Source organism: Petaurus breviceps, unplaced genomic scaffold, assembly GCF_028583685.1.
Source record: "Petaurus breviceps papuanus isolate PSGF00001 unplaced genomic scaffold, PetGlider_PUasm1.0 227, whole genome shotgun sequence".
In the NCBI taxonomy this organism is placed as follows: Eukaryota; Metazoa; Chordata; class Mammalia; order Diprotodontia; family Petauridae; genus Petaurus; species Petaurus breviceps.
Genome location: NW_027185896.1, coordinates 17369788 through 17394461, shown reverse-complemented (window position 1 = coordinate 17394461; position 24674 = coordinate 17369788). Strand labels below are relative to the sequence as shown.

The 24674-nt window shown below is 38.1% G+C and overlaps 1 protein-coding gene across 10 annotated transcripts in view; it reads left to right on the top strand.

Annotated features, from left to right (window-relative positions):
• MAP4 (microtubule associated protein 4) overlaps positions 1-24674 on the top strand; it is a 229887-nt gene that overhangs the window by 154677 nt on the left and 50536 nt on the right. For 9 of the 10 annotated variants that reach the window (XM_069095953.1, XM_069095951.1, XM_069095958.1 and 6 more), the window contains 5 exons: positions 5815-5946; positions 7301-7372; positions 8211-8339; positions 9347-9496; positions 10500-13937. In XM_069095953.1, the coding sequence (XP_068952054.1) occupies positions 5815-5946; positions 7301-7372; positions 8211-8339; positions 9347-9496; positions 10500-13937 (3921 nt within the window). The remainder of the gene's footprint in view (positions 1-5814; positions 5947-7300; positions 7373-8210; positions 8340-9346; positions 9497-10499; positions 13938-24674) is intronic. The other variant, XM_069095954.1, reaches the window with a different exon arrangement.

The following is a 24674-nucleotide window of genomic DNA, read 5'->3' as shown; positions in this document are numbered from 1 at the left end:
ACCCCTAGAATGCAGAGTTTTTCCAGGGAATATATAGAATTAGAATTCCCCCATGGGAAGAAGAGAGAAAATGCACGTGAGGTAGAATTAAGAATAATCTTGTTCTTTCCTTATATGTGAAATGGCTGTGGTCATTTATTTTCTTCTTCCTCTTTTAGGCAGTGAAGTGACTCCTAGTGGAGAGTGGAATAAGTTTTAATCTTTAATTTTTCTCAGAAATGTAGAAATTAGATATAGAATTAGAAATTTTCTTATTTCTATAATTATTTCTCTCCAGAGACAAACATGATTCTTTGGAGCTAGGAGGGAGTCAAAAGAAAAATAGAATCAAAATCAGACTGTAAACATTCATTAGATCCCTTCTATCTAGCAGGGTCTGTGCTAAGTGTTGGGAGATTCAGAAAGAAGTTCCTTCCATTAAGGAGCTCAGAGTCTCTTGGGGGAGACAGCATGCAAACATAAATAGAAAAAAGTTGTGTACAGAATAAATAGGAAATATATGGCAGAGAGGACAGTAGAAGGAGTTAGGGAAGACTTCTTATAGAAGGTGGGATTTTAGTTGGGATTTAAAGGAAGCCAGAGAGGTCGTTAGTTGGAATGAAGGAGGGAGAATTCCAGGCATTGGGCATAGCCAGAAAGAATGCTTTGATCTGAAAGATGGAGTGTCTTGTTCATGGAAGAGAACAGAGGTCAGTGTCACTGGATGAAAGAACAAATGTTGGGGACTCATGTTTAAGAAGACTGAAAATGTAAGGGGTTAGATTCTAGAAGGTTTGAATACTAAACAGAGCATTTTATATTTTATCCTGGAGGAAACTGGGAGCCACTGAAGTTTATTGAGTAGGGGGGAATGACATGATCAGACATGTGCTTTAGGAAAATCATTTTTATGACAGTGGAGAATGGATTGGAGTAGGGAGAAACTTGAACCAGGCAGACCCACCAGCCAGCTATTGTATTAATCCAGGCATGGGATGATGAGGGATCTGTACCAGTGTTGTGGCAGTGTCAGACAAGAGAAGCAGGGGGGTATATTTGAGAGATGTTGCAAAGACCTTGGACATGGAAGGTAGTGAGAAATCCAGGATGACTTCTAGGTTGCAAACATGAGTAGTGGAAGGATGGTGTTGCACTCATAAGGAAGCTAGGAGATAGGGAAGGGTTTAGGGTAAAGATGAGTTATTTTGGCTTTGATGAGTTTAATATGTTTACTAGACATCCCGTTTGAGATATCTGAAAGGCAGTTGGAGATGTGAGATTGTAGGTTACCAGAGAGATTGGGGAAGGAAAGGTTGATTTGAGATTCATCAGTATAGAGATGGAAATTAAATCCATAGGAGCTGCTGAGATCCTAAGTAGTTTAGTTGAGAGAGAAACGTACAATTAGAGGGCATGATCTTCATGAGGAATCCAGAAAAAGGAGACTGAGAAAGAATGGTAAGAAAGAAGACATTCAAGAAAGTGTGGTGTCTAAAAACCCTAGAGAAAAAAGAGACACAATGATCTTCTATGTAGAATTCAGGTAGAAAGAGGATTGAGAAAAAGCCAGTGTATTTGTCAATTTAGATATCATTGGTAACTTTGGATGAGTTTCAGGGAAATGATGAAATTGGAAAAAGGATTATAAAAGGGATTAAGAAGAGAATGAAAGAGAAAGTAGAGGGACCTATTTTAAAAGCTGTTTTGAGGCATTTGGCCACAAAGAGCAGAAGAGATAAAAGACATTAGGGGTGATAGAAGGATCACATGAGGGAATTTTGAGGATGAGGGAAATATGAACATGTTGGGAGTCAGGGAAGCAGCTAGTAAACAGAGACTAAAAATAAATGAAAATAAATGATACACCGGCCCTGGAGTCAGGAGGACATGAGTTCGGATCTGACCTCAGACACTTAACACAAAAACTTGCCGTGTGACCTTGGCCAAGTGGCTTAACCCCAATTGCCCTCCAAAAAGCAAAAGAAAAAAAAAGAAATGATAGAATAGCATTAGAGGCAGTCTGTTGGAGGAGACAGAAATTGAATCATTTGAGTGAGTTGAAGGATTTGACATGGTAATAGTAAGGCTGGGGCGGCTAGGTGGTGCAGTGTATAGTGCACTGGTCCTGGAGTCAGGAGGACCTGAGTTCAAATCCGGCCTCACACAACACAAAAACTAGCCATGTGACCTTGGGCAAGTCCTTAACCCCAACTGCCCCCCAAAAAGCAAAAAAAATAAAAAAAAGTAAGGCTACTCTGTTGTAAGACAGGAGTGAGGGAAGAGAGAGTGGCAGAAGGCATTTGAGTAATGTGAGATGAAGAAGAGGAGAACTGACCTCAAATGTTCTTGGTTTTTTCTGTGAAATGTGAGACAGATTTAAAAACTGAGAGAGTTGGAGAGGGAGAGTCATAGAGGCTTAAGGAGGGTTGAATGGTATGATAGAGCGTGCGCGCATGTGTGTGTGTGTGTGTGTGTGTGTGTGTGAGAGAGACAGACAGACAGACAGACAGACAGAGGAGAGCTATGGTGAATGAGATAGTGAGCTGAAGACTAAGACAAGGAAAGCTGTCTTGATGAATTAACCAATAGGTCAAGATAGAGAAAAGAGGAGAGTGCGGCTAGTGTGGAGGAGATGGTCTTGGAGAAAGGGGGTTATCAATCAATTGGACTCCATGGTGGAGACATCATGGTGTTTGTTAAGGGATGTCAGGAAGAGAGGTGGAAAGCCAACAGATAATGGTCAGATAGGGGAAATTTGAAATTATTGAAGACGAAGATGGTGCATTTGTGGGTGATGGCAGCAAGATTAAAGGTATGCCTATCTTGTATGTTACAGAGGTAGGGAGAAGCAATAGGTCATGAGAAGTGAGTAGATAGAAAAACTGAGTGATGAGGGTGATTGAGTGAGAGTAAGTATAAATATTGAAGAATAGTAGTATGAGGGAAAAGTTGGGGACAAGAGAAGAATTGTGATTGATGTAAGACACTCATTGAGGAAGGAGAGCGAATGCCCTGACAAGAGAAACCAGGATTTAGATTGGGTAGTAGAAATGAATAGCATGAACCTCTAAAGGGGAGAGGTTACTGAGTGATGGTCATAGAGTGAGAACCTAGACGTCCAAGTGAGGAGCGAGGCATAATCCATCTCCCTTGACTTGGTCAGTGAGCAGATTGAAATGAGTGAATGTTGCCAAAGTGGAAAGAGTAGCTAGGAAGGTCATCAAAGGAAGCCAGATTTCAGTAATAGCTAGTGTATGCTGGTAGTGGGAGAAGAAAAAATTTAAATAAAAGCAAGTTTGTTGCCAATAGAACAGGGTGTAATGGAAAGGGGGGGGGGTTGAGGAGGATGGAGATAGGATATCAGTTTGTTGGGAGTGTGGGAAATTGGATTTGTGTGGCCACCTACATGGGTTCAGAATCACTGGGATTTGCATGGTGTGACAGTGGAAGATGGACTCTTCATAAAAGGCTGGAGATGAGTTAAAACAAGTGTAATATGAGATGGAGCCACACTTCGCGATTCCTGATCCCTCCAAAGTCTGGATTAAGCAGCAGAGACTAAGACCTTGATTTTTTTGCTTGCTTTCCATATTTAAAAATATATATGTATGTATAATATATGTATGTATAATATATATATGTATAAATATTCTGTTGGGATTCAGCCGTTTTTAAAAAATAAATATTGCAAAAATAATCGAGAAATTACATAGTTATTTCCTTTAAAGGTAGAATCCCTTTCTGTGATTCATAAGAGAAATCAGTGTGAAAGGACATGACCTCATGAAGCTTTTCCAAATATGAAGGAGTCTTTGTGCAATGCTTTTTATGCCTCAGAGACCTGGAAGGTGTTTTTATTTGATAAGACTCAATCTTCAGTTTATTTATCCACCCATTTATTTATTTATCTGTTTATTTATTTTGCTTTTTTTTGGAGGGCAATTGGGGTTAATTGACTTGCCCCAGGTCACACGACTAGTTTTTGTGTTAAGTGTCTGTGGCCAGATTTGAACTCAGGTCCTCCTGACTCCAGGGCCGGTTCCCTATTCACTGTGACACCTAGCCACCCCTTTCATGTTCAGTTTAAATAGGCTTTATAAAGTACTGAAGCTTTAGAATGAGCAGTTCAGATGTCCTGGTTTGACATAGTGAAGCCCTGAACCACATTCAAACTTTTAACTTTTTCTATTTTCCTTTTAGAAGAAATAGTCAGCTAAGTCATGAACTGTAGCTTAATGACTCCTAAATGCTATTACAATGTAAAGCTTGTTGTTAGGCCTTCTGATTATTGTTGGAGAGTAAATTGTGAAAATTTACTATTTGGGTATTGACTGTTCTTGCTCTGGCATCCTCTTCTAGGATGAAATTATAATCAAGTTCAGTCTTCTTTCCTTTGCAAAAACCTTATTGGTTTGGATGTGAGAATTTGGAAATCACCTAGGTTTGAAAAGGTGGCCTTAGGTCTAGAGAGCTTCATTTAAAATCTTTGTCAATGTCAGTCTTGTTTTGCCACATATTGGATGCCATCAGTAATGTGAAGAAATTTGATTCTAATAGGTGGCAATGAAATTGACTGTGTAGAAATCTTCCTCCAATGCACTGTATATTCTCAGTATTCAGCGTTTGGGGCATTTAGCATCTGATTCCAGCTGTCCTTGTGACCAACTGATTGACTCTCAGTGTATTGTCGTGCAGAGATAGATCTATGTGTCATTTTTGGTCTTTTCCTCATTTCCTGGTTTGTTAGGTTTTCCTATTTTTGTAATACTATTTGCTTGTCTGATGTTTTTTACCTTAAAATCTGGAAACATTTTTAGGTTTAAACTTCTGTTTTACTCTTTGAGGCTGAACTTTTCATTTTTCAGAGGGAGAAAGGAAAGGGATTTTTCATTTCAGGCACTGTCTTGATCTTCCAAGAAGCTTTCTAGGTGTCACAGATTTCTTAGCTTTGTTTACCTTTCTGGGAAAAGTGTTGTTTTGACATTGTAAAAAAAATCCATACTTCCAGATTTATGTTGTCAGAGTAGGCAGTGTAATTATTTAGAGAACAAATTCATTAGTACAATTCACTCCTACACCTGGAAGAGGCAGATGTGCAAGTAGTAGTATTTCGTTTTGAAACAATGCTAAAATACCTTTGTAGCAGGTATGTTGATTCTCAGGTTATAATTGAGGCACCTTAAAGACCTGTTGCCTGAATGGAGTTGGTAAAACTTTTGAAACCTTACATCTTTGAATTTTAATCCTGTCAGTGGTTTACTATTCAGCATAATTCTCATTTCATTTAACACCAGCTAATAAAGCCTTACACAAAAAATATTGACTATTAAATATATTTTGTTAACAAACATTTATTGAGATCCTACTTCTGGCTGACTGGGATGGAAAGAATATAAAATTCAATCTTTTTTCAAATGAGCTTATAATCTAGATGGAGATAAGAAAAATTCATAGGAATATAATTAATAGTGGGTACTGAACATACCACAGTGTATAGATCGCTGGCCCTGGAGTCAGGAGTACCTGAGTTCAAATCCAGCCTCAGATACTTGACAATTACTAGCCATGTGACTTTGGGCAAGCCACTTAACCCCAATTGCCCTCCAAAAAGCAAACAAACCAAAAAACCTTAATGATTGTCAGAGAAGAAAGATAGAAGCAAATTCTCACCTGAGGATTTTTTGAAAGCTGGTATGTGCTCAGCGTTTTTGTAGTGAAGAGAATGGGTTTGTATCTAAATGACATTCTGGTTTCTCTTGTTGAATGTTGATATGGCTATTTTCACATGATACTTCCACAGTGAATCAACTGAATTTCTTCTTGCTCTGTATTCAGAGTCCCCTAAGAAACCTGGCATGGACAATTTGCAACCACTGCAAGAACAGAAATCGCAGGGGGTTGTTTCTCATGATACAGAACCAAAAACAGATTTCAAAGTGGCTGATGTGGATCATTTTGAACAAGCAGGTAAGTGCAGAACTTCCAAGGGAACCAGCTTTAAGTGTTCTTGTGGTATAGACATAGGAGCACTAAATTTGGAGTCTTTAAGGCTTGATCAGGTTGACTCTTTGCTTATTACTCACTTTATTATAGTAACTGTGTGACTTTGGATAGATCACTGATTTTTCAAAATGAGAAGATTGACCTGAATCTCTGACATTTTCTTCAGCCCTAAGTCCTATGGATGCCAATTCCAATTCTCCTGACCTTGTGCTGAACTGCACAATTAGGGGCAAAGAGAAGACTTAAGCAGCTTTGACATATTTGGACCTGGATGAAAAAAATCAGAGATTTATTTAGAGTTGGAAGCAACCTCAGAGGCCATCAGTCTGACCCTGACTTATTTTATCAATAATGGAACTGGAAGCCAGGGCTGTTAAGTGATTTAACCTGTATCCCTCTCACAGGTATATAGGAGCCATGCTTCTTTAGTAGCTAAGTAGTCTTGGAATTTTCTCAGACTCTCAGTATATGTGAATTAGATAGATTAAGGTAAATGTAAGTTTAAAATAAAGGTCTTAACAAGTCCTCAAGTATACTATACATTTCTTGGACCTATTTATCTATTGAAAGGATAAAGCAGAACAAGACTCATAACAGCAGATATGGGTATGGGAAGAGATTTTATCTGGCATGAAAACCAGGCTAGATGAAATGCCATGATCACTGTTAGAGTTTTGTTTTGAGATGGCAGAGTGAATTTTCTTTTCTATAAGCCACATTTCTCTGTGATTTGTACTTGTCTATCAAATTTCATTGAACATTATTAAAACCAACAAAAGATATGCATAATTGAAAACTTGCGTATGCTTTTTTAGCACAAATCATACTCAGTTTTTATCTAGATGCCTTCTAGGTGACATTAAATTAGATAAATTGAATCAGAAGCTGTTGCTTATTTCAGAGGTTGCTATGGGAAAAAACTTGATCTTTATAAAATAATATACTAGTGGCCCCTGATAACGGGCTATAGTATCCCTGGTGGCCAAGTTAAAACATAAATAATCAGTTTTTTCATGCTGGAGTTGTTAAACTTTACATAGTCACTTATACTTTGAGATGAGTAACAATAGAAGTTTTAGGTAGAGGACTGAGAGGTTTATCCTCATAAAATGGAAACACAGCAAATATTACCATATCAGTGAAAACATAACTTGTCCTGGGCCATAAAGCAACAGTAGACTGAGTAGAATTTAAATTCTCACTAGTTTGTCATTTGTAAAGTACTAATTTTTTTTTACATAATATGAGTATGTATAAGCACATTAACAGACTAATGTTTTGAAGATTTTGATGATATTATTTCATTTGACTTTTGCAGCTCCTGTTCCTGTTGCTGAAGTGAATCCTTTTAAACCTTGCCCTGAGAATTCCCCAGCTTTACCTACTGAAGGTAAGGGGAAAAGGTTCCTCATGGTAGCTGGCTTTTGAAAAAGACTATGAAATAGATGACAGTGGTAGGTACATTTTGAAAATTATAATAGTTTGTAGTTCTTGCTGGAAAGATGGAAGAATCTTAGGATTTTTTATTTGGGCATAATTCTGGAGATTATAGTAAGATTGTTATACCCTGGAGAGGATTTTTCAGGTAAGATGTTGTGATTTGAATAACTTAATCTTATCCTGCTAAATTAAAATTTTCCAAATATGCAGTTAGCCTGTTTAAGAATTCAGCAAAAATGGTGGTTGAGTCTGTATATTAAATAAGATTTTTCTGTGGTCATAAACCTGCTAAAACAAAGCAAACAAATGAATATGCTGCTTGAGAATCCTTAAATTTGGTGAGGAGAGAATTTCTGTTAAAAGCATGAAAAAATTTCTTTGCTCTCAGCCTTTCAAAAGGAAAACACAAATCCTCAGATATTAGTGTTTGATATCATTCAATAAGAGCTACATAAGACTCCAAATATAAGCTTCATCTCTACAGAAAAGAAGTTGACAAATGAATTCTGAGCTCTGAAATGTTTCAGTGTGCTATCAGGTGTGTGAACTTTTGAAAATTAGTAAATTAAAATATTAATGTTAATTTAGCTCATTGTTCAGATACATTGCCTTTGCAGTGTGGGGAAAGTATTTTATCAGGGTAGAGTGAAAAAATTTGCTATGAGAGAAATATGCTGGGCATAGTTGTCTTATAGGGATTGACAAAAGATTTGTTAGCTCTTTTTCACTGGTAGAAAATTATGAATTAGTAAAAAATTAAAATTATGTTTTTTTTGTGGTTTATACAGTACCATCAGAACCAGTTGCGGTTATAGAACAAAAAGTATACTTGCCAGAAACATCAGTTCCTCCTGAAGATAAAGCTCTAGAGAAACTGAAAGAGATTAAAGCCCTGATAGCTTCTCCTGAGATTATAGGTAAGCAGGAACAGAATCCATTTATTCATTTTAAATTTAGTAAAGCTGTACTGTGTTTAAAGCATGATATAGGTGCTAGGGATAGAAAGATAAATCCAAGGCGCACCTTGGTTTCATGGAGCTCCTAATCTAATAGAAGAGGGGAATAATTTGACTATGAAAGTGAACTGAGAGAGTGTAGTAAGTGCAGGAGAGGTCCAGGCAAAGTGCTGTGCATTATATGATAACAGGTTGTTCATTTTTGTATTTGCGTAAGGGTTGGGGGTAGAGAAGGCCTAAAGTAGGGTTTGAAATAATTTATAGATTTTAGAAGATGCTAACTGGAGCATTGGTGAGGGGAAAGAGACCATTCCGTGTAGGGCATGGGGTGGAACATGAGCAAAGACATGAACCTGTGATTTCATTGGTCCCAAACGAAGATTATCTACTACCTATATCTGTCTTTTTTTTTTTTAAATTAAGAGTCCCCCAAACCAAAGCAAAACAGAATCCCAGTTATAATCTTCTGTTGCATTTTTTAAAACCTTGTTGTGAAACTTAGAATGCATCAGTTTAATATGACTTTTTGGGACAACAGTATCTAATTTGTAAAGTAATTAAGGAAATTTTCAAATTTGTCTTATAGTTCTTTACTTTTGAAGTGATTAATCTTGCAATCAGTACAACAACAAGCATTTATTAAATGTCTTCTGTGCGCCAGGGGATGTCGTAAGTACTAGGGATACAAAGGCATAAGTGAAACTCACCGCCCTCGCAGAATTTACTTGCTGTTGGAGGAGGCAATTGTACATAAAAAATAAAGACGAAGTTATTTTGATGGAGATAACAGTAGAAACTAGAAGGACTGAGAAAGACTTTAAATCTTCAGTCTGCATTTTCAAAGGTTACATTTTGAAGGAAACAGAGATGATGGAGCTCAGGTTCTGGTGCCTGTTCTTTTTCCCAGCTAGTGATCCTTCTGTTATTATGAAGATTGAAATCTTTTTTTTCCTACCTCTCTGTTCTAGCAGAAACACTGACTACACCATTAATCCCAACTAAAGCTTCGCCACTAGAAGAAACCATTCCTTCCCTTGATTTCACTGAATTAGAAAAGCCGCAGTGGGAGACTGAATGCTGCCATGTTTCACCTTCAGAGCCTCTTCTGGAGCCTACAGGTAGTACTGATTTCTATTGGGACTAGCTTCATCAGAGTATTTTACACCATTTCTTGCAGTTTTGGCATCATCTTTGAATAGTAGCTTTGAATAATGTGATTTTCAGGACAACATTTTCTAGTACAAGTTTTTACTTTTAAAAATTTACAAAATTTTTACTAGAACTTTGACTTGACTTTTGAATATTCTCTTTAATTTCTCGAACTAGTTTCTTGTCTTTAAAAAAATTTGAATGCTCTCCTCCCTGTATATTCCTTATCACCCTTCAGACTACTCCTGTACTCTGGGCATTTCTGTTCTTTTATTAGAGAAAGTGTACCATATAGTAAACCACTTATCCAAATTAGTAAAGTCAGCTTTTGCCAAATAAAAAAACCCCAGCCTTTCCCATCTTCATTGCTTTACCTTGAACTTCTTGTTTCATATGTTCTCAGAGAAATTTGTGTCACTCCTGAGTTGATAAAGATTAATTTATTATGTAAGGCTTTTAAAGTAATACATGAAAGCTTGCCTTCCCTGACTGCTACCCCCCCCAATACTAAACAGTGCTAAAATACACTATTTTTTTCTGTGCTTTATTTTATTCTTATAGTTATATACAGTTGTATTCCAATTTCTTTTTTTCCCTTTTTCTCTGTCCCTCCAAGAGAGCATTTAGATTTAGTCATAATTCTAACGTTTAGTTAATCAACTTTGTTTAGCTTGGAAGTACAGGTATTTTGGCTTCTGTAGCAGAAGAAAATGGAAAAAAAAAAAGAATATCCATGTCTTCTTAAACTGGTAGAATTACTCAGTTCTTAAGATTATTGATGAGGTTAAAGAGGTGAAGACTGTACTGAATTATTGTTATAGGGGGTAGAAAATTTTAAAAAGCTTGGGGGAAGACATTTTTGTAAATAAATTATAAATGGGTTGTTTTAAATGGATTAATAAGTTATAAATGATTTAATAAAAACAAAACAAACAGTTGTTTTTGAATTTTAGCAAACTTCATGTATTTCAGGTGTCCCCATAGCACAAGCAAAACGAGCTTACAAACCCAGTGACCGCAGGTTTGGTGCACCCAGGCCTGTATCTCTTATTGATGTGCCCACTGAGATGGTGGGAAGCTATTCTCAGCAGAAGATTCCTGATCAACGGCTGGAGCCCTTATTTTGGTCAGAATCAGGATGGAGTGGTACCTCTCCCAGATCCAGGTTTCCGAATAGGAAGATACACCATACTGATTTCCTGGAATCTCGCAGGGACTTTGGAAGAGAGCCATGGGATGTGGAGTGCACACCAGCAACACTGAAGAAAAAGAAGAAAAAATCTAAGCAAAAGAAATATCTTCAGCCTCCAGTTGGGGAACCTTGGGATGAAAACACTGAGGTATCTAAAGCTCATCTTGCAGGAACTGACTCATCAAAGCCAGGTGTTACACTAGGGCAGTCTTTTGCCATGACTAAAGAACACAGGCCTGTGTCCAAAGAGAGCTCTAGAAAAGGAACCACAGATCGCCCAAGAGAGGTCAAACTGGTGGCTACATCCTGTACCTTAGAGAGCTCCAGCACCTCCCTGAGTCCTTCACAGGAAGCCTGTAGAGGGAAGAATGATCCTCAGATGGGGGGGGGTACAAAGGAAGAAAGGAGCACCACTAAAATCAAAGAGGTACAAGATGACAACTTGTCATCACAGAGCAAGAGCCCAGTGAACAAGCAGCCTCTACCTCTTGAATGTAAGCCACAGCCAAGTAAAGGTGAACATTCGGTGCCCCTGCTATCTCAGTCCGGTCATCCTACTCGGGATAAAGTTCAGGCAGTAGGAGTGGTGGCTTTGAAGTCCCCATGTCCAGTGCTTTCTCCAGACAAGCAAGTAGAAGCTTCTTTTGAGACCAAACCCAAAGAGGAAGGCTTTGCTACTGACATGAACCAGAAAGCCAGGGATGTAGTTTCAAAACCTGTCACAGACCAAGAACAGATGATATTGGCATCATCAGGGGCCAGTGTTTTGGCAAATAGTCTGAAGGACATTGCTGGTGAAAACACAACAGCTGACCATTGTGCACCAAAATCACCAAGTCTTTTAAAGAATAAAGTGGAACCGAATGTAACCAAATCACCTGAACACAAAACTTTTCCTGAGCAAAGCCAGGAAGTGGGAAACCTTGCTTCTGAGCAGCCATGGTACTGTGTGGCTGGTCCTATCCCTCATAAAGGGCTAGAACGACCTAAGAAAACTGATGATGATAAAGGGAGAAAAATGAGAGAGAGTGTTGAACGGCCATTCATTCTAGAGGCAAAGAAGGATCTTGAGGCAAGTGCAGAAACACTCCAAACAAAAGGGTTGAATGTCCACAGTGAACATAAAGGGGGAGAATCTGTGTCTTCCAGTCAGGTTTTAGAGACAGTGGCTAGTCTCATTAAGACTACTGAGGAACGTAAGGAGAAACTTGACTCAGTTGTGGATGTTGAAAGTACCTCAAAAGTAGTAAGTCCTTTGGATGATAAGATCGATACAGGTCAAACTCTTGAAGTTGTAGTAGAGAAATATATGGCTAAAAGTCCAGAAAAGGGTATTACTGAGCAGAGCAAGAAGGCAGTGTCTCCTTCTGAATGTCTCTTGGCAGACAAGAGGACTTCCCCTGAGTCCAGTGCAGCTCTCCAAGTTACTGAGAAACCTAAAAAGAGGGGCAGCGATGGGAAAAACAAAAAGTTTAAAAAAAGTTATTCTGGACAGCCTGCTTTGTTGGAGAGCAAAATAGATGCACATGTCTTGCCCATTGCAGACAAGAATGGAAATCAGGACAAACAAGTTGATTTCTCTGATAAAAACAAGGAGTTCATACTCCTTTCGTCTAAAATTTCTGATCCTCTGCTTTTAGGAGTTTCTGACAAATCTGGAAATCAGTCAGTTGGTAAAAAAGATAGAGTCACTGAAGTTAGTTCTTCTGAGACCTGGACATTTGTTGAAAATACAAAGCACACTGCTAAGGACTCTACTAACACTGTCTTGGATGCTAATAGAGCAAATGTTAGCTGTGATGAACAAACCCTTCCTCTGGGACCTCCCTCTTCAGAGCAGCATGTGGAGGGTAAGATGGAAATGACTGTGGATCAAGTGGTAGTGTCTGACAAACCAAAGAAAAGAGGTATTGATGGGAAAAGTAAAAAGAATAAAAATACCCAGCCTCTTTTAGAGAGTAAATCAGGTAAAATTGGAGTAGAGATTCCTGTGGAGACCAAAGCAGAATTTAAAGTTGAGGGAATGAGCTGTGTGGATGAAAACAGAAATATTACCTATTGCTGTTCAGAACCACCAAATATTTGGGCCATTGAACCAAACACACTCAAGACTTCCCTTTTGTCTGAAGCAGAGGTTTGTGGTAAAGCACATTCCCTAGTTTTCTCAGATGCAGAGACGAGTGGCTCTCTTCTGGAGGCCTCAGCAGAAAGTGGGAAAGAGACCTCCAAGGCACAGGTTTCCAAATTACTATCATTCAGTGACCCCAGAAAAGATATAGTTGTGGGTGAGGAAAGAGCAGGTAGCCTAGGAAAGGGTCCCCCACGTGATTATCTGCCCAGCATAGCAGTTGTTCCAGATGTTAGAGTAGCCACAGAAACAGAGAAACACCATGGGAATTCCAGTATTGAGAAAAAAGGTAAATTCGCGTTACCTCGGCATAGTGGCCCACTACAAAATCAAGCACAGATGGATGGAAGACAGTTAACAGTAGAGAGTGATGAGAAAGTCAAAGAACACAATTTCCAGGGATCAGTGGAAGATAATACCATTGAGCAGCCCCAGGAGAAGACAGAGCCAGTAAAGGAGCAGGTTCATCTTCACATGCAAGTAGAAGATGCAGGTCTAGGTTTGGGGGACAATAGTGTGGACAAAAAGAATACAGATGGAAGCAGTTTTCAAGTGCTTATAGAGAAAGAGACGGAGAAAGGGAAAGCCCTAGTTAGAGATGCAGTTTTGCCAGGCAATAAATGTGAAAAACTGGATTTACTTGAGGACAAGCCTAGTCAAGGATTAGATTCCAAGAACCTAGGAAGTTTAGCTGGCAAGGTGGATATTCTGCCTGCTGAACAGGAAAATACCCAAATGGAAAAACTGAGTCCTGGTTGTAAAAAAGACCAAGAAGATAGCCTCTTGGAGCCCTCAGATTTATCAAATGCTAAGGAAGAAACTATTCCATTGGAAGTTGTTGATAAGTTGTCACCAGCTATTAAGAGTACTCAGTCCCCAATGCCTAAAGATACAACCTTAGAAGCACCTCAGAAGTTGACAGAAAAATCTGCACAGAGAGCACTGGGTGATGGAAAGACAGAAGTGAGAAGCAAAGTGGTAGAACCATTGAAAGGCTATATGAGACCTACCAAATCAAGGGGACTTACTCCACCTTTGCCGAGACCTGCCGTTCTGGATCGAGAGAAACCTAAGCATCTGAAGGCTCATGGTATGAACCAGCCAGAGCTGGGGAATGGTGTGGGCTTGTGGTTTGAAGCATCATCAGCACTAGCTTGTGTGTTAATGCTGTACTGATTCCAGCTGACTTTATGTATTGGTGTGTTGGCATGAAAATATGTAACCATTTAATGCTTTATGCCCCTAGCAAACATGGCATGCATTTTAGATGTGAAGAGGTGGATGTTTGATTGTTTTGCCTTTTGATATTATTCTGAATGTCAGTTTTTGTATAGATGGCTTTAAAAACCTACTACTTTATATGTAACAGTGTCACCAGTCACTTCTCCGGTTTTCAAAAAACCATATTTATATTTTATCATTCTTTACCATAATTATATCTAATAATTCAAAGTTAAATCATTAATAGATATTCGACTTATATGGAATTAAAACCATTCATTTCCAGCAGTATATATGAAAATTTCTATCAGTATATGTGCATTACCTATTCACATTGAGGCCCAAATTAATTTTGGATTAGAATGAAAATATTCTTTTTTCTCCGTTCATTGTTACAATAATAAACCGATTTCTTTGTTAGTAGGGTATATATTTAGATTTTTTTCTAGTAGAGAGGAAAGTTTTCACAAACAATTGGCTTTAGGCTCTCACCAGGTCCCTATTTTTCAACCATAGTCTTAGCCATAATTAACAGTCATTTACTATGTGCCAGGCACTGTGTTAAGTTCTGGAAGTACAAAGAAAGTCCAAAGACAATTTCTGCCCTCGAGAAGGTAATTTACAGAGTTCATTTATAGATCGTCTAGTCAGGGATTGTGATATGTTCAATAGCCAATAAAGTAGGGGGGGGCGAGGGAGAGATAGAGAAAGAGGCAGTCAGCAAGAGCCCTTTCAACATTTGAACTTGTGATCACCGATGCTGTTATCAATCGAGTTGTCGATTTTGTTATGATTTAGAATAGTGTTGTCTTGTCCCTTAGGAATAGCTCATCTAATCAGGTTGTTCTCTTGAGCCTAGCTTTCCAAAGTACCACATTGGTTGATGGTTTTTCCCCATTGCAGTGAATGAGGCTCCCTTTTAAGTGTTCTTTAAGTACTTCTTTAAGTACTTCTCCAGTACACATTGAGTCATTTTGCATTATGAAGCGGCAGTCTTCATTAGCAGTAAACTTTAGAGGTTTTTAACATTCTGATCAGGTTTTTGGAAAGGATTGATTGCTTTCATGAATATTGTATCACAAATCTGTTCTGTTTTGGTGGAAGGCTTGTGTTGTGAATGAGATTATGCCCAGGAAAGGAATGTTCTATTATTGCAAAGAAGGCATAGAAGGCAAGAGAATACTAAAGGCAGGTGTTTGTAGAAGAGTGTGACCATCAATCAGCTGGCAGCTCTTTTTTGTCTTTCGTCCATAAATTCCAACAGCATTGGGACAGTCTGAGAACTTGAACAGAGCCATGCACTGAGCCATTTTGTGAATATTATACATATAATTAGTATGTACCATAAATTCCATGGTTAAGTTCTCCTAAATGGTCATTTATCAAGGCCAGGTTCTCTATTTGGGGCAGACATTCAAAGTGCAAGTGTGAGTAAATCCAAGAGCTGTTGTAACAGGAAGTATAGTAGAGAACATTTAAGGGAAGATTAGTGGAGGCAAAAACAGAAGTGATCTCCCTTTTATTTTGTTTGAGACTTGGTCTCCCTCTCTTGCCAGTCACCTAAGTGCAGTGGCCACTCGTGAGTCCTAATCTGATGGGCACAGTAGCTTTTATCTTCTCTTTTTTTCCAGTCTGTTCTAGTTCACCCCTTCTCAGGCAGCTGGTGACTGTCCATTCATACAGGTCCGTTCCTTATCTTGGTGGTGGTCTTTATGTGGACAACTGTTCTGCTTTTGCTCTCCTACTCTCAGGACTCTTGAACTGAAGTGAATGTCAGCCACAGCCTCAGAAGCAGCAGGGCCAAAAGGCATGACCCACCATTTCTGAAATGGTAGTCTACACAGACTCATGGACACTACAGACTCCCTGGACAAAAGGAAGAAATAGAGAGGGATTTGAGAAACAGATCGAGAGCCTAAGCAGAGAAACAGCATAACTTTGTAATGGGGAATTTCAGTTGCTGGACATTTGCTTGAGGTTTTTTGGTGCCCAAAATAGAGGAGTTAAATTTTTTTTTTTTTTTTAAGCAATCAGGGTTAAGTAACTTGCTCAAGGTTACACGGTCAGTTATTTCTGGGTGTGGTGCTAAGTATCTGAGCCCGGATTTGATCCCCAGGTCATCCTGACACTGGAGCCGGTGCTCTTACTCACTGAGCCACCTGGCCACCCCAAGAGTTAAAATTTTTTTAGTTTGCTTTAATGATAATTTTCATGCTCTGAAAAGTGGAGAAGCCCAATAAGAGTAAATTTTATTTTGTATCTTAAACAAGAAGGAATTGGCTGCTGGGTTGGAAGTTCTGATGAATCTGTGGGTGTAGGCGGGAATGACCCCTCTGTTTTAGAATTTGTAATCTAGAATTCTTAAAAGAGATCTGACCAAATTATCTTCCTATTCAGAAATTGCCTGTAAAAAAATAAATATACAAACACCTGCCTAACATTTAAATTTTTTTTATTCTGGCCCCCAATTACATTCCAAATCTTTCTGCATTTTACTGCCCTTCACACAGTCTGTCCCCATTAAATTAGCCATACAGCTCCTACAACATTTTCTCTCTCTCACTTTTTTGCTTCTTATATCTTGTAGAATCCCTTAGATTCCTTCAGAGTACAGTTCAGATACCACTTTGTCTGTGAAGCTTTTCCTGATTTCCTCAGGATTATATGAGCACTCTTTGGTCTTTTAATTTCTTTTTATATATTTTCTTTTTCCTCGTGTACTATACGCATGCCCCTGTAGAACTGTAAGTCCCATCAAAGCAAAGACTTGGTGCTTTTTTTTTTTAAGTGGTGCTGTTTAATAGGCCTTAATTTAAAAGCTGATAGTAATCGTCATCAGTTATGTCCAAACTATTTTGATCATTAACAGTTTGTGCTTCCTCAGTTTATTTATTAATGGCATGTGTGCACAATTGTTATTAGAATTGTGAACATTCTAATACTTTTTCAAAATAGAAATTTAAAAAGGGGGAGATAAAGGTAAAATAATGCTGGATCACAGATCCATAGATAATTAAGCCTGGAATTGATGAAATCACCAATTTCATATACAGAGAGAAAAGAGTCCAGGACAGAGTCTCAAGGGTCACCCACAATTGGGGATGTGAGGTGGTTCTATCCAGCAAAAAGAACTGAGGAGTGGTTGGATAATAGGCAGACAACCAAGAGAGCAGGTAGCAAAACCACCTGGAGGGGAGGTAGGAAGTACCCAGGAGGAGAAGGTTGTCAGCCATAGCACATGCTACAGAAAGGACAAGATGGGTGAAGATTAAAAAAGGTCACATCTGGTGCTTAGGAGATCAGTGGTGACTTTGGCAAGAGCAGTTCCAATTGAATGAAGAGTCAGGTACAAGGATATGCTTGTAAAACTTGGAGACTTGTGGCTCTCTCCATGGAGATAGGGAGGTTCAGAAGAGGGGCACAAGGAGGTTGGAGGTACCTGTTCAGCTGTCATTGACCTGGAGGATAGAGGTTGCTCCTGTCAGTCCCTTCGATTAAATTCAGTTCTATTTTTCCTGGCCTCCTTTCATAGCCGCGCAGTCCTTGAATGACAACTTGGCAGCAGACCAAAGGAGTGTATGGTGGCATGATGTTAATGTAACTGTGGTGGAGACAAATCCATGTTTGTTAGGGATTGGGGGAGCTTGATCTATAGCGCCACTTTCCTCCTTCTGATTGGATGGTCATGGATACCTTGAAATTAAGTGAAGTTCCTTTTGGTGTTGGCTATAGCCCCTGCTTTTAAAGGACATCCTAGATTATAAGAGAACAGAGAAGTGATAGATATGATACCATGAATTAGTTTTCTGTGGGCAAAGTCAGTTCAGGAGGAATGGGAATCTTCAGAATGAAATTCTGAAGTCACAAAGGGAAAATAACAAGACAAGCTATTTAAAGATGTCAGTGCATATGTATAGATAACCCACAAGTTGCTTTAGACTTTTAAAAGATAACATGCCTACAGGACTTGGACAACTGCTTAGGTTGATGTTAGGAGGAGAATCCCATCCAGTCAACATATATTAAATCCCTACTATGTACCAGGCACTGTGCTAAGTGCTGGGCATAATATTAATAAAAGATAATTCCTTTCCTCAAGGAGATAACAATCTCATGGAGGGAGATACGCAAAAGGGGCCGGGGTGCTGGGCTGGTGTTCCATGCAGGGACATCTTGTTCTGTGACAAAACAGATGCAAACTGAGGTGAGAGTGAAGTGGAAGCAGATAATACTTTGCTTTTTTTTTCTCTGACAGAAAGAATGATTTTGGACTAGAAAGGATAGTGCAGATACGGTGAATGAGGGTATTGATACCCAAGTGAGTAAAGTCATATTAAGAGAACACCTAGTTCTTTTTGAAGTTAAATTACTTGACATATGAGGTTTTTTGAAGAACCCCCAAGTATGACTGCAGAATTACAACCTTTTTTTTGAGCAAGAGTATGAAGACTAGGAGAGCTACTGTATAAATGACTGTCCCAAGTTTGAAAATGAAAACTAAAAACAGAAAAGATTCTGAGTGATCCTAGCTTCAGTCTTTGGGAAAAAATTCTAGTAGCTATCATTAAAGGGATGGTTTGTCAATGTGTACAAAAGGAAGCAGTAATCACAAAAAGCTAGTGAGGCTTCCACCAAGAATGTTTGAAGAACAGCTTAATTTTGATAGGCTTATTAAACCCAGTTTTGGTAGAATGTTGGTGATCCTTAGATTAAAAAAAACTACTTGAAATTATTCTCAAAAGTGATTTCCCCAAGACATAAGTCTCTGTCTGTGTGTCTTTCTCTCTCACACTCATTCTCTCTCTCTCTCTCTCTGTCTCTCTGTCTCTCTCTCTCTCTCTCTCTCTCCCTCTCCCTCTCTCCCTCTCTCCCTCCCTCCCCCCACAAATTACTTTGGCTCTTCAAGCTTGTCCTGTCCTGGCCCCTTCTTACTGTTTCCATTTTCTTTTATATTATGTCCATCCACACACTCTCCAATCCACTCATACTGTCTACTTGCTATCCTTTCCACTGAGTCTTGTCTTCCTTGTTATGGGGCCACAGTATTTAAGCTTCAGCTTCAGTGTTTATCCTTGCAATAAGTATTTCACATTAATTTCTTTCAGTGTTGACTGAATTGATATCCTTTGAACAGCAAAAGTCCACAACAGCTCCACCAAAAAAAAAATCACTTCTGCAGTGCTCTGCTTTCCCTACAATTGAACTCTCACAACCACACATTGCTACTGTGTAGTTTTGACAAGGACCTTTGTTGGCAAGGTGTTGTCTTTGCTCTTTAGTGTCTTTTCCATATTTGTCATGCCTTTCCTTCCAAGGAGTCTGTTAATTTCATGCCTACATTTGTTGTCTGCAGTGATCTTTGAGCCCAAGATTATAAAATCTAGCACTGCTTCCTTTTCTTCCTATTTGTAGGATTCTAAAATTTTTTTCTCTTTAATAATCTCACCTTTTTTTGGTTTGTTTAATTTTAGTTTACAAGATTCAATTCCACAATTCCTTGAATTTCACATTTTGTCCCCCTCCCTCCCCTCTCCCTAAAGGCGGCATGATGTCAAGTATAGGATCTGTAAATACTTTCACATTATTCATTAGTCAGGTTATAAAGACGGGTATAAAAAATGGTAAAGAGGAAATAAAACCAAACAAGAAAAAGAAAAAATCAGGTAGTTTACTTCAATCTGGATATAAACTTAGTTCTTTCTAATTCTTTCTCTGGATGTACACATTTCTCTCCATTTTGAGTCTTTTGAGATTGACTTATATCACTGCATTGCTGAGAAGAGTCCAGTCTATCAAAGTTGGTCATCACACATACGTTGTGTCTGTAATTGTGAACACTTTTCTCCTGGTTCTACTCTTCTCACTCAGCATCAGTTCGTATAAGCCTCTCCAGGCAAATATGAAGACCGTCTGCTCCTCATTTCTTATAGCACAATAGTATTCCATAACATGCATATACCACAATTTGTTCAGCCATTCCCCAATTGATGGGCACCCCCTTAATTTCCAATTCTTTGCCACCACAAAAAGAGCTGCTATAAACATTTTTGTATATATGGGTCTTCCCACTTCTATGATCTTCTCACCTTTAATAATTTTCTTTTCTTCCTATTTGTAGAATTCTAAAATTTTTTTTTCTTTAATAATCTTATCACCTTTAATAATTTTCCTCATCTTTACTACCCGAACCCAAAACGGGCAATGTGTTTCTAACTCCATCCTTAAATTTTCTTTGGTCTGATTAGGCAGTATTGAAACTTAAGGACACTTTGGGGTGACTGCAGGAGACTCCAGCTTTGGCCATCCAGTTGAGAATTTCAGCTCTAGGTAGTTGAACTAATCTGATATATGAAATCCAAGAATAAAAGTTTTGTTATCAGTCTAATGAGCCATTTTAAACCAAGGCCAATATCATTCTATAGATTTGCCACCCTGTCTTAAGTCCTTACTCAGTTATTCTGCTCTTTCATTTTGAGTTTTTCACTGGAACACTATTAACTTCACATCCTTGCCCATATGATCAGCTCATCTTCTTTTCTGGTTTTAATAGCAAGAAAAGCAATATTGCTATGATTCAGCTGTGCTAGCAGTATGTTCAGGCCTTTGTCACCAGATACAAATCTTACATGTAGAGTACCAATAATAAAGGTTTTTAAATGATAACCTAAAAATCATCCTGTCATTCTATTTTCCTTTTGCCAGCACTTTGCCATAATCCATTGCTGAGTTAGACAGAGGTCCCACAAAATTGAGGGCTTTCTTTTGCTATGCCTCCTGTACCCCCTCAAGCCCTCCCCTGCCAAAAAAAAAATCTATTCATTCCCAGGTGGCTAACTTGCTGGTGATATGCTTCTGCATATTTGGCTAGGTTGGTCTTTAGGAAACAGACTTGGTTTGTTGTTAAGATCATGCAATCTTTTTAGTGAGGTAGCACTTTTAAGAAACTTGTGGTTTGGGGCTGCTAGGTGGCACAGTGAATAGAGCACCAGCCCTGGAGTCAGGAGGACCTGAATTCAAATGCAGCCTCAAACATTTAACACTAGCTGTGTGACCATGGGCAAGTCACTTAACCCCAATTGCCCTACTTTCCCCCCTCCAAAAAAGGAGAAAAAAGAAAAGAAACTTGTGCTTCACTGGAGTACCTTTCAAGAATTCAGGTTTCTTGAAGCATCAGATTTATTTTGGTTCCTTTTGAGGATAGAGCTAGGAAGGAAGGGTTGAAGTTGTAGTCTGCCAAATTTAGGCATTTTAGATGAAAACAAAGGTTTTCTCCTAAGTCAAGAAACATTTATTAACCCTTACTATGTTCCAAGCACTGTGCTAAGCACTGAGGATATAAAGAAAGGCAGAAATATGATTCCTTTCTTCAAGACATAGTCGAAATAATAGAATTATCCCTAAGTGGAATGGGCTGCTTTGGGACATAATGAGGTTTTACTTTCAATAAAGGGAGAGCATACAGAGTTAAGTTCCTGTGCTATTAGGGGTTGAACCAGATGACCTTGGAAGTCCTTTCCTACACAGCCAAATTGTGACCTAACTGATGTGTCTAGTGTAACCTTGAGCTTCACATTGTGCAGCCATGGTGATAATCTTTGTAGTTTAGATAACACTCTGGCTTGAATATGCAGTGGAAATTTGATAACACATGAAATTGCGGTTCTAAGATTTTGACACTTGAAATAATTATGTGTGTTTTGAGGAATGCCTTGCTAATGCCTAACTCTGGGTAACCTTGACTAACCATTTACCTTATTTGCTCCTACACCTACTCAGTAAATCCTGTTGATGCATGTCACAAAACATCGCTGTGTGCATTCACAGTACAGTCAGACTGACATTTTTCTTCTGGGCCCTTGCTTCTATAAAGGGATAATAATTTAATTTTTATATTAGCCTTTATTAAGTACCTACTCTGTGTTGGGTACTGAGCTAAGCAGTGGGCATACGAAGAAAGACAAATAATAAGAGTTTTGTTATCAGATTACTACCTAGTAACTTCTCCTTATATAACTAAGCATCTTTACCTTCTCTCTCATCTGAAGGTTACTATATTTAATAAATGCTTGTCAAGTTCACTATATTTAAGTTGTTTTCTCAATAATATTTCTTTATACCTCAAAACCTTCTCTCTGTTGCAAGATGATATTATCCTCACTCCATAGAGGAAGTACCTTGAGTCCAAGAGAGGGTAAATGACTGGCTCACAGTCACGTAGATCACAACAGCAAGTTGTCAGAGCCAAATTTGAAGCTCAACTTCTAAGTACTGCATTCTTTCCTTTGCAGGACTCTGCCTCAGAATCTCTCCTGATTTTGATTTTCCCTCAGATTTTGTTTCTACTTTTCTGTTTATTTATTCAATATTCATTTATCAAGTGTCCAGTATATACCAAGCATTTATATTTTAGTTTATATTAGTTACTTCCCCATCTAGTTTATGTATTTCTTTGAGGACAGGCACATTGTTATATTTTTCTTTAAAACTCCCACAGTGAAAGCCGTGAAGGCTAAGTAGTAACAACATGAAATTTTGTTCTCAATAGGCACTTAATTAAGTGTTTTTTGAACTTATTTTGGTTTTAATTTATAAAAAGATCAAATAAAAGTAAACTATAGACTAGAATTTTCAAGTTCACATTTTTTTCTCTGAATCTTTTTATACTTTTTTGTCATAGATACAAAAATGTTTAGAGCCACACATATCATCCATTTAGAAATTAATATCTATCAGTCTTTCAGCATTTTTATGGAAGTCAAATGGTTTTGTGAACCTTTTTTTCTTTTTCAGAGATGAAGTATTTATTGGGAAATGTCTTGTATAAAGGTAGCATGTTGTTTTGCACTGTGTGTTTATGAGTACATACCATACATAAGTACTCATTATACTCCAAAATTAGAAGCAAGATTATAATTTTATGGTCCTTGGCTTTTTTTGCTCCAGAAATATCCTCAGTAGTTCTTATCTCTAGGATCACTGGATGCTATCAGTAGGGGCACTTAATTGGACTTTGTTTCTAGAAACCATGGTGAGTAGCAGTTTATCATACTGGAAAGTACTGTTGCCTTGGAAACTGGTGCAAAAAGGGTGCTTAGGAACCAATAGAAGCTGAAAAAGAGGTATTGAACAAGATAAGCAGTAGCTTCAGGAGGAAGACAGAAATAGAAACACTTGGCAGTTGCTTCCGCTAAGCTTAGAGCCTCACAGATTCGGCTGGTGAAAGTGTGTAGTGATTTGGTTAATGAATTAGAATGAACATATGTCTTGGAAACTGCCTTATTCTCAATTACATAGAAATTCATGTGGCTTTTTCTCACATTCAGAGGGTACATGTATTTTTCCGTAATGTTGGACATAGTGAAAATGGAAAGTCTTTAGGAATCTTCTGAGAAAAGAAAAAATACCATCCTTTTCTTTAGCTGTTTTAGAGTTACTGGTCAGAATTTTGTCTTTAGGTACGTAATGGTTGATGCTTTTTTCACATAGAAGTTTTTTATTCTCAATAGTGGGTTTTTTTTAAATCGTTTTATTTATTTTTTTAAGCAATCAGGGTTAAGTAACTTGCTCAAGGTTACACGGCCAGTTATTTCTGGGTGTGGTGCTGAGTGTCTGAGCCCAGGATTTGATCTCCAGGTCATCCTAACACTGGAGCCAGTGCTCTTCCTCGCTGAGCCACATGGCCGCCCCTTGTTTTTTGTTTTTTACAAAATTTATTGCACACATGCACAGATATGGGCCATTTGTTTTTAATATATTAAATTACCATTTCAGAATAACTGATTAATCATATTATTCTTTACTCTGCCTGTCTTTTTTGACACTTGACCTTTCAACTGAAGTAGAACATATTTTAATAATTCCTCTTCCCTTTTCCTCTTAAAAAAAGTTCAAATTCAGTTCTGAATAGAATCCCTTTTTTTCTTTTAACTTACTAAATTTATAAATGGACTAATTAATACATTAGCTTTCCCATATAGTATCTTAATTTCTGATCATACCAACTGAGAAAGTGCATAGAGTGGAGGATATTATTATTCCCCTTTTACAGATGTCTACTAGAATTCTCCCATGCCACACAGCTTCTAAGTGAAACAGCCAGAAGGATAAATGAGGTCTTTGAACTGCTGACCTGCTGATTTTTTTTCCACTACACTCTGTCTCTTTAATGTAATTGGAAAAATTATTTATAAATCATGTATTTGGATTTCAGAATTCATTATCTTAGCACTGTTTCTTCCCTGGATTTCTTATTAGTTTTCTTATTCTTTCCAGCCTCCAAGACAGTGCTGAGTACTGCTGGAACCCAATGATAATGCTGTATGTAGAGCCCATGTGCTTCCTATTCCTGATAATCCTGAAAAGAAAACACTGGGCTGTAAGATTTAGAAGGATTTACTTGATTATATTACTCTTTGGAATTCTGGGACTTCATTTGTAAGGCTTGCTTAACCTGTTTCATCCAATGGGTATTGATGGAGCCTAACATTTTTTCCTGCATGTTCCGGAATTTCTGGTGTCTCTCTAATATTGGTTAATAAACTGGTTTTTGGAATGGAACAGATTTCAAGTTTTTTATAGGTCACGTTCTGAGAAGTTACAGTACAGA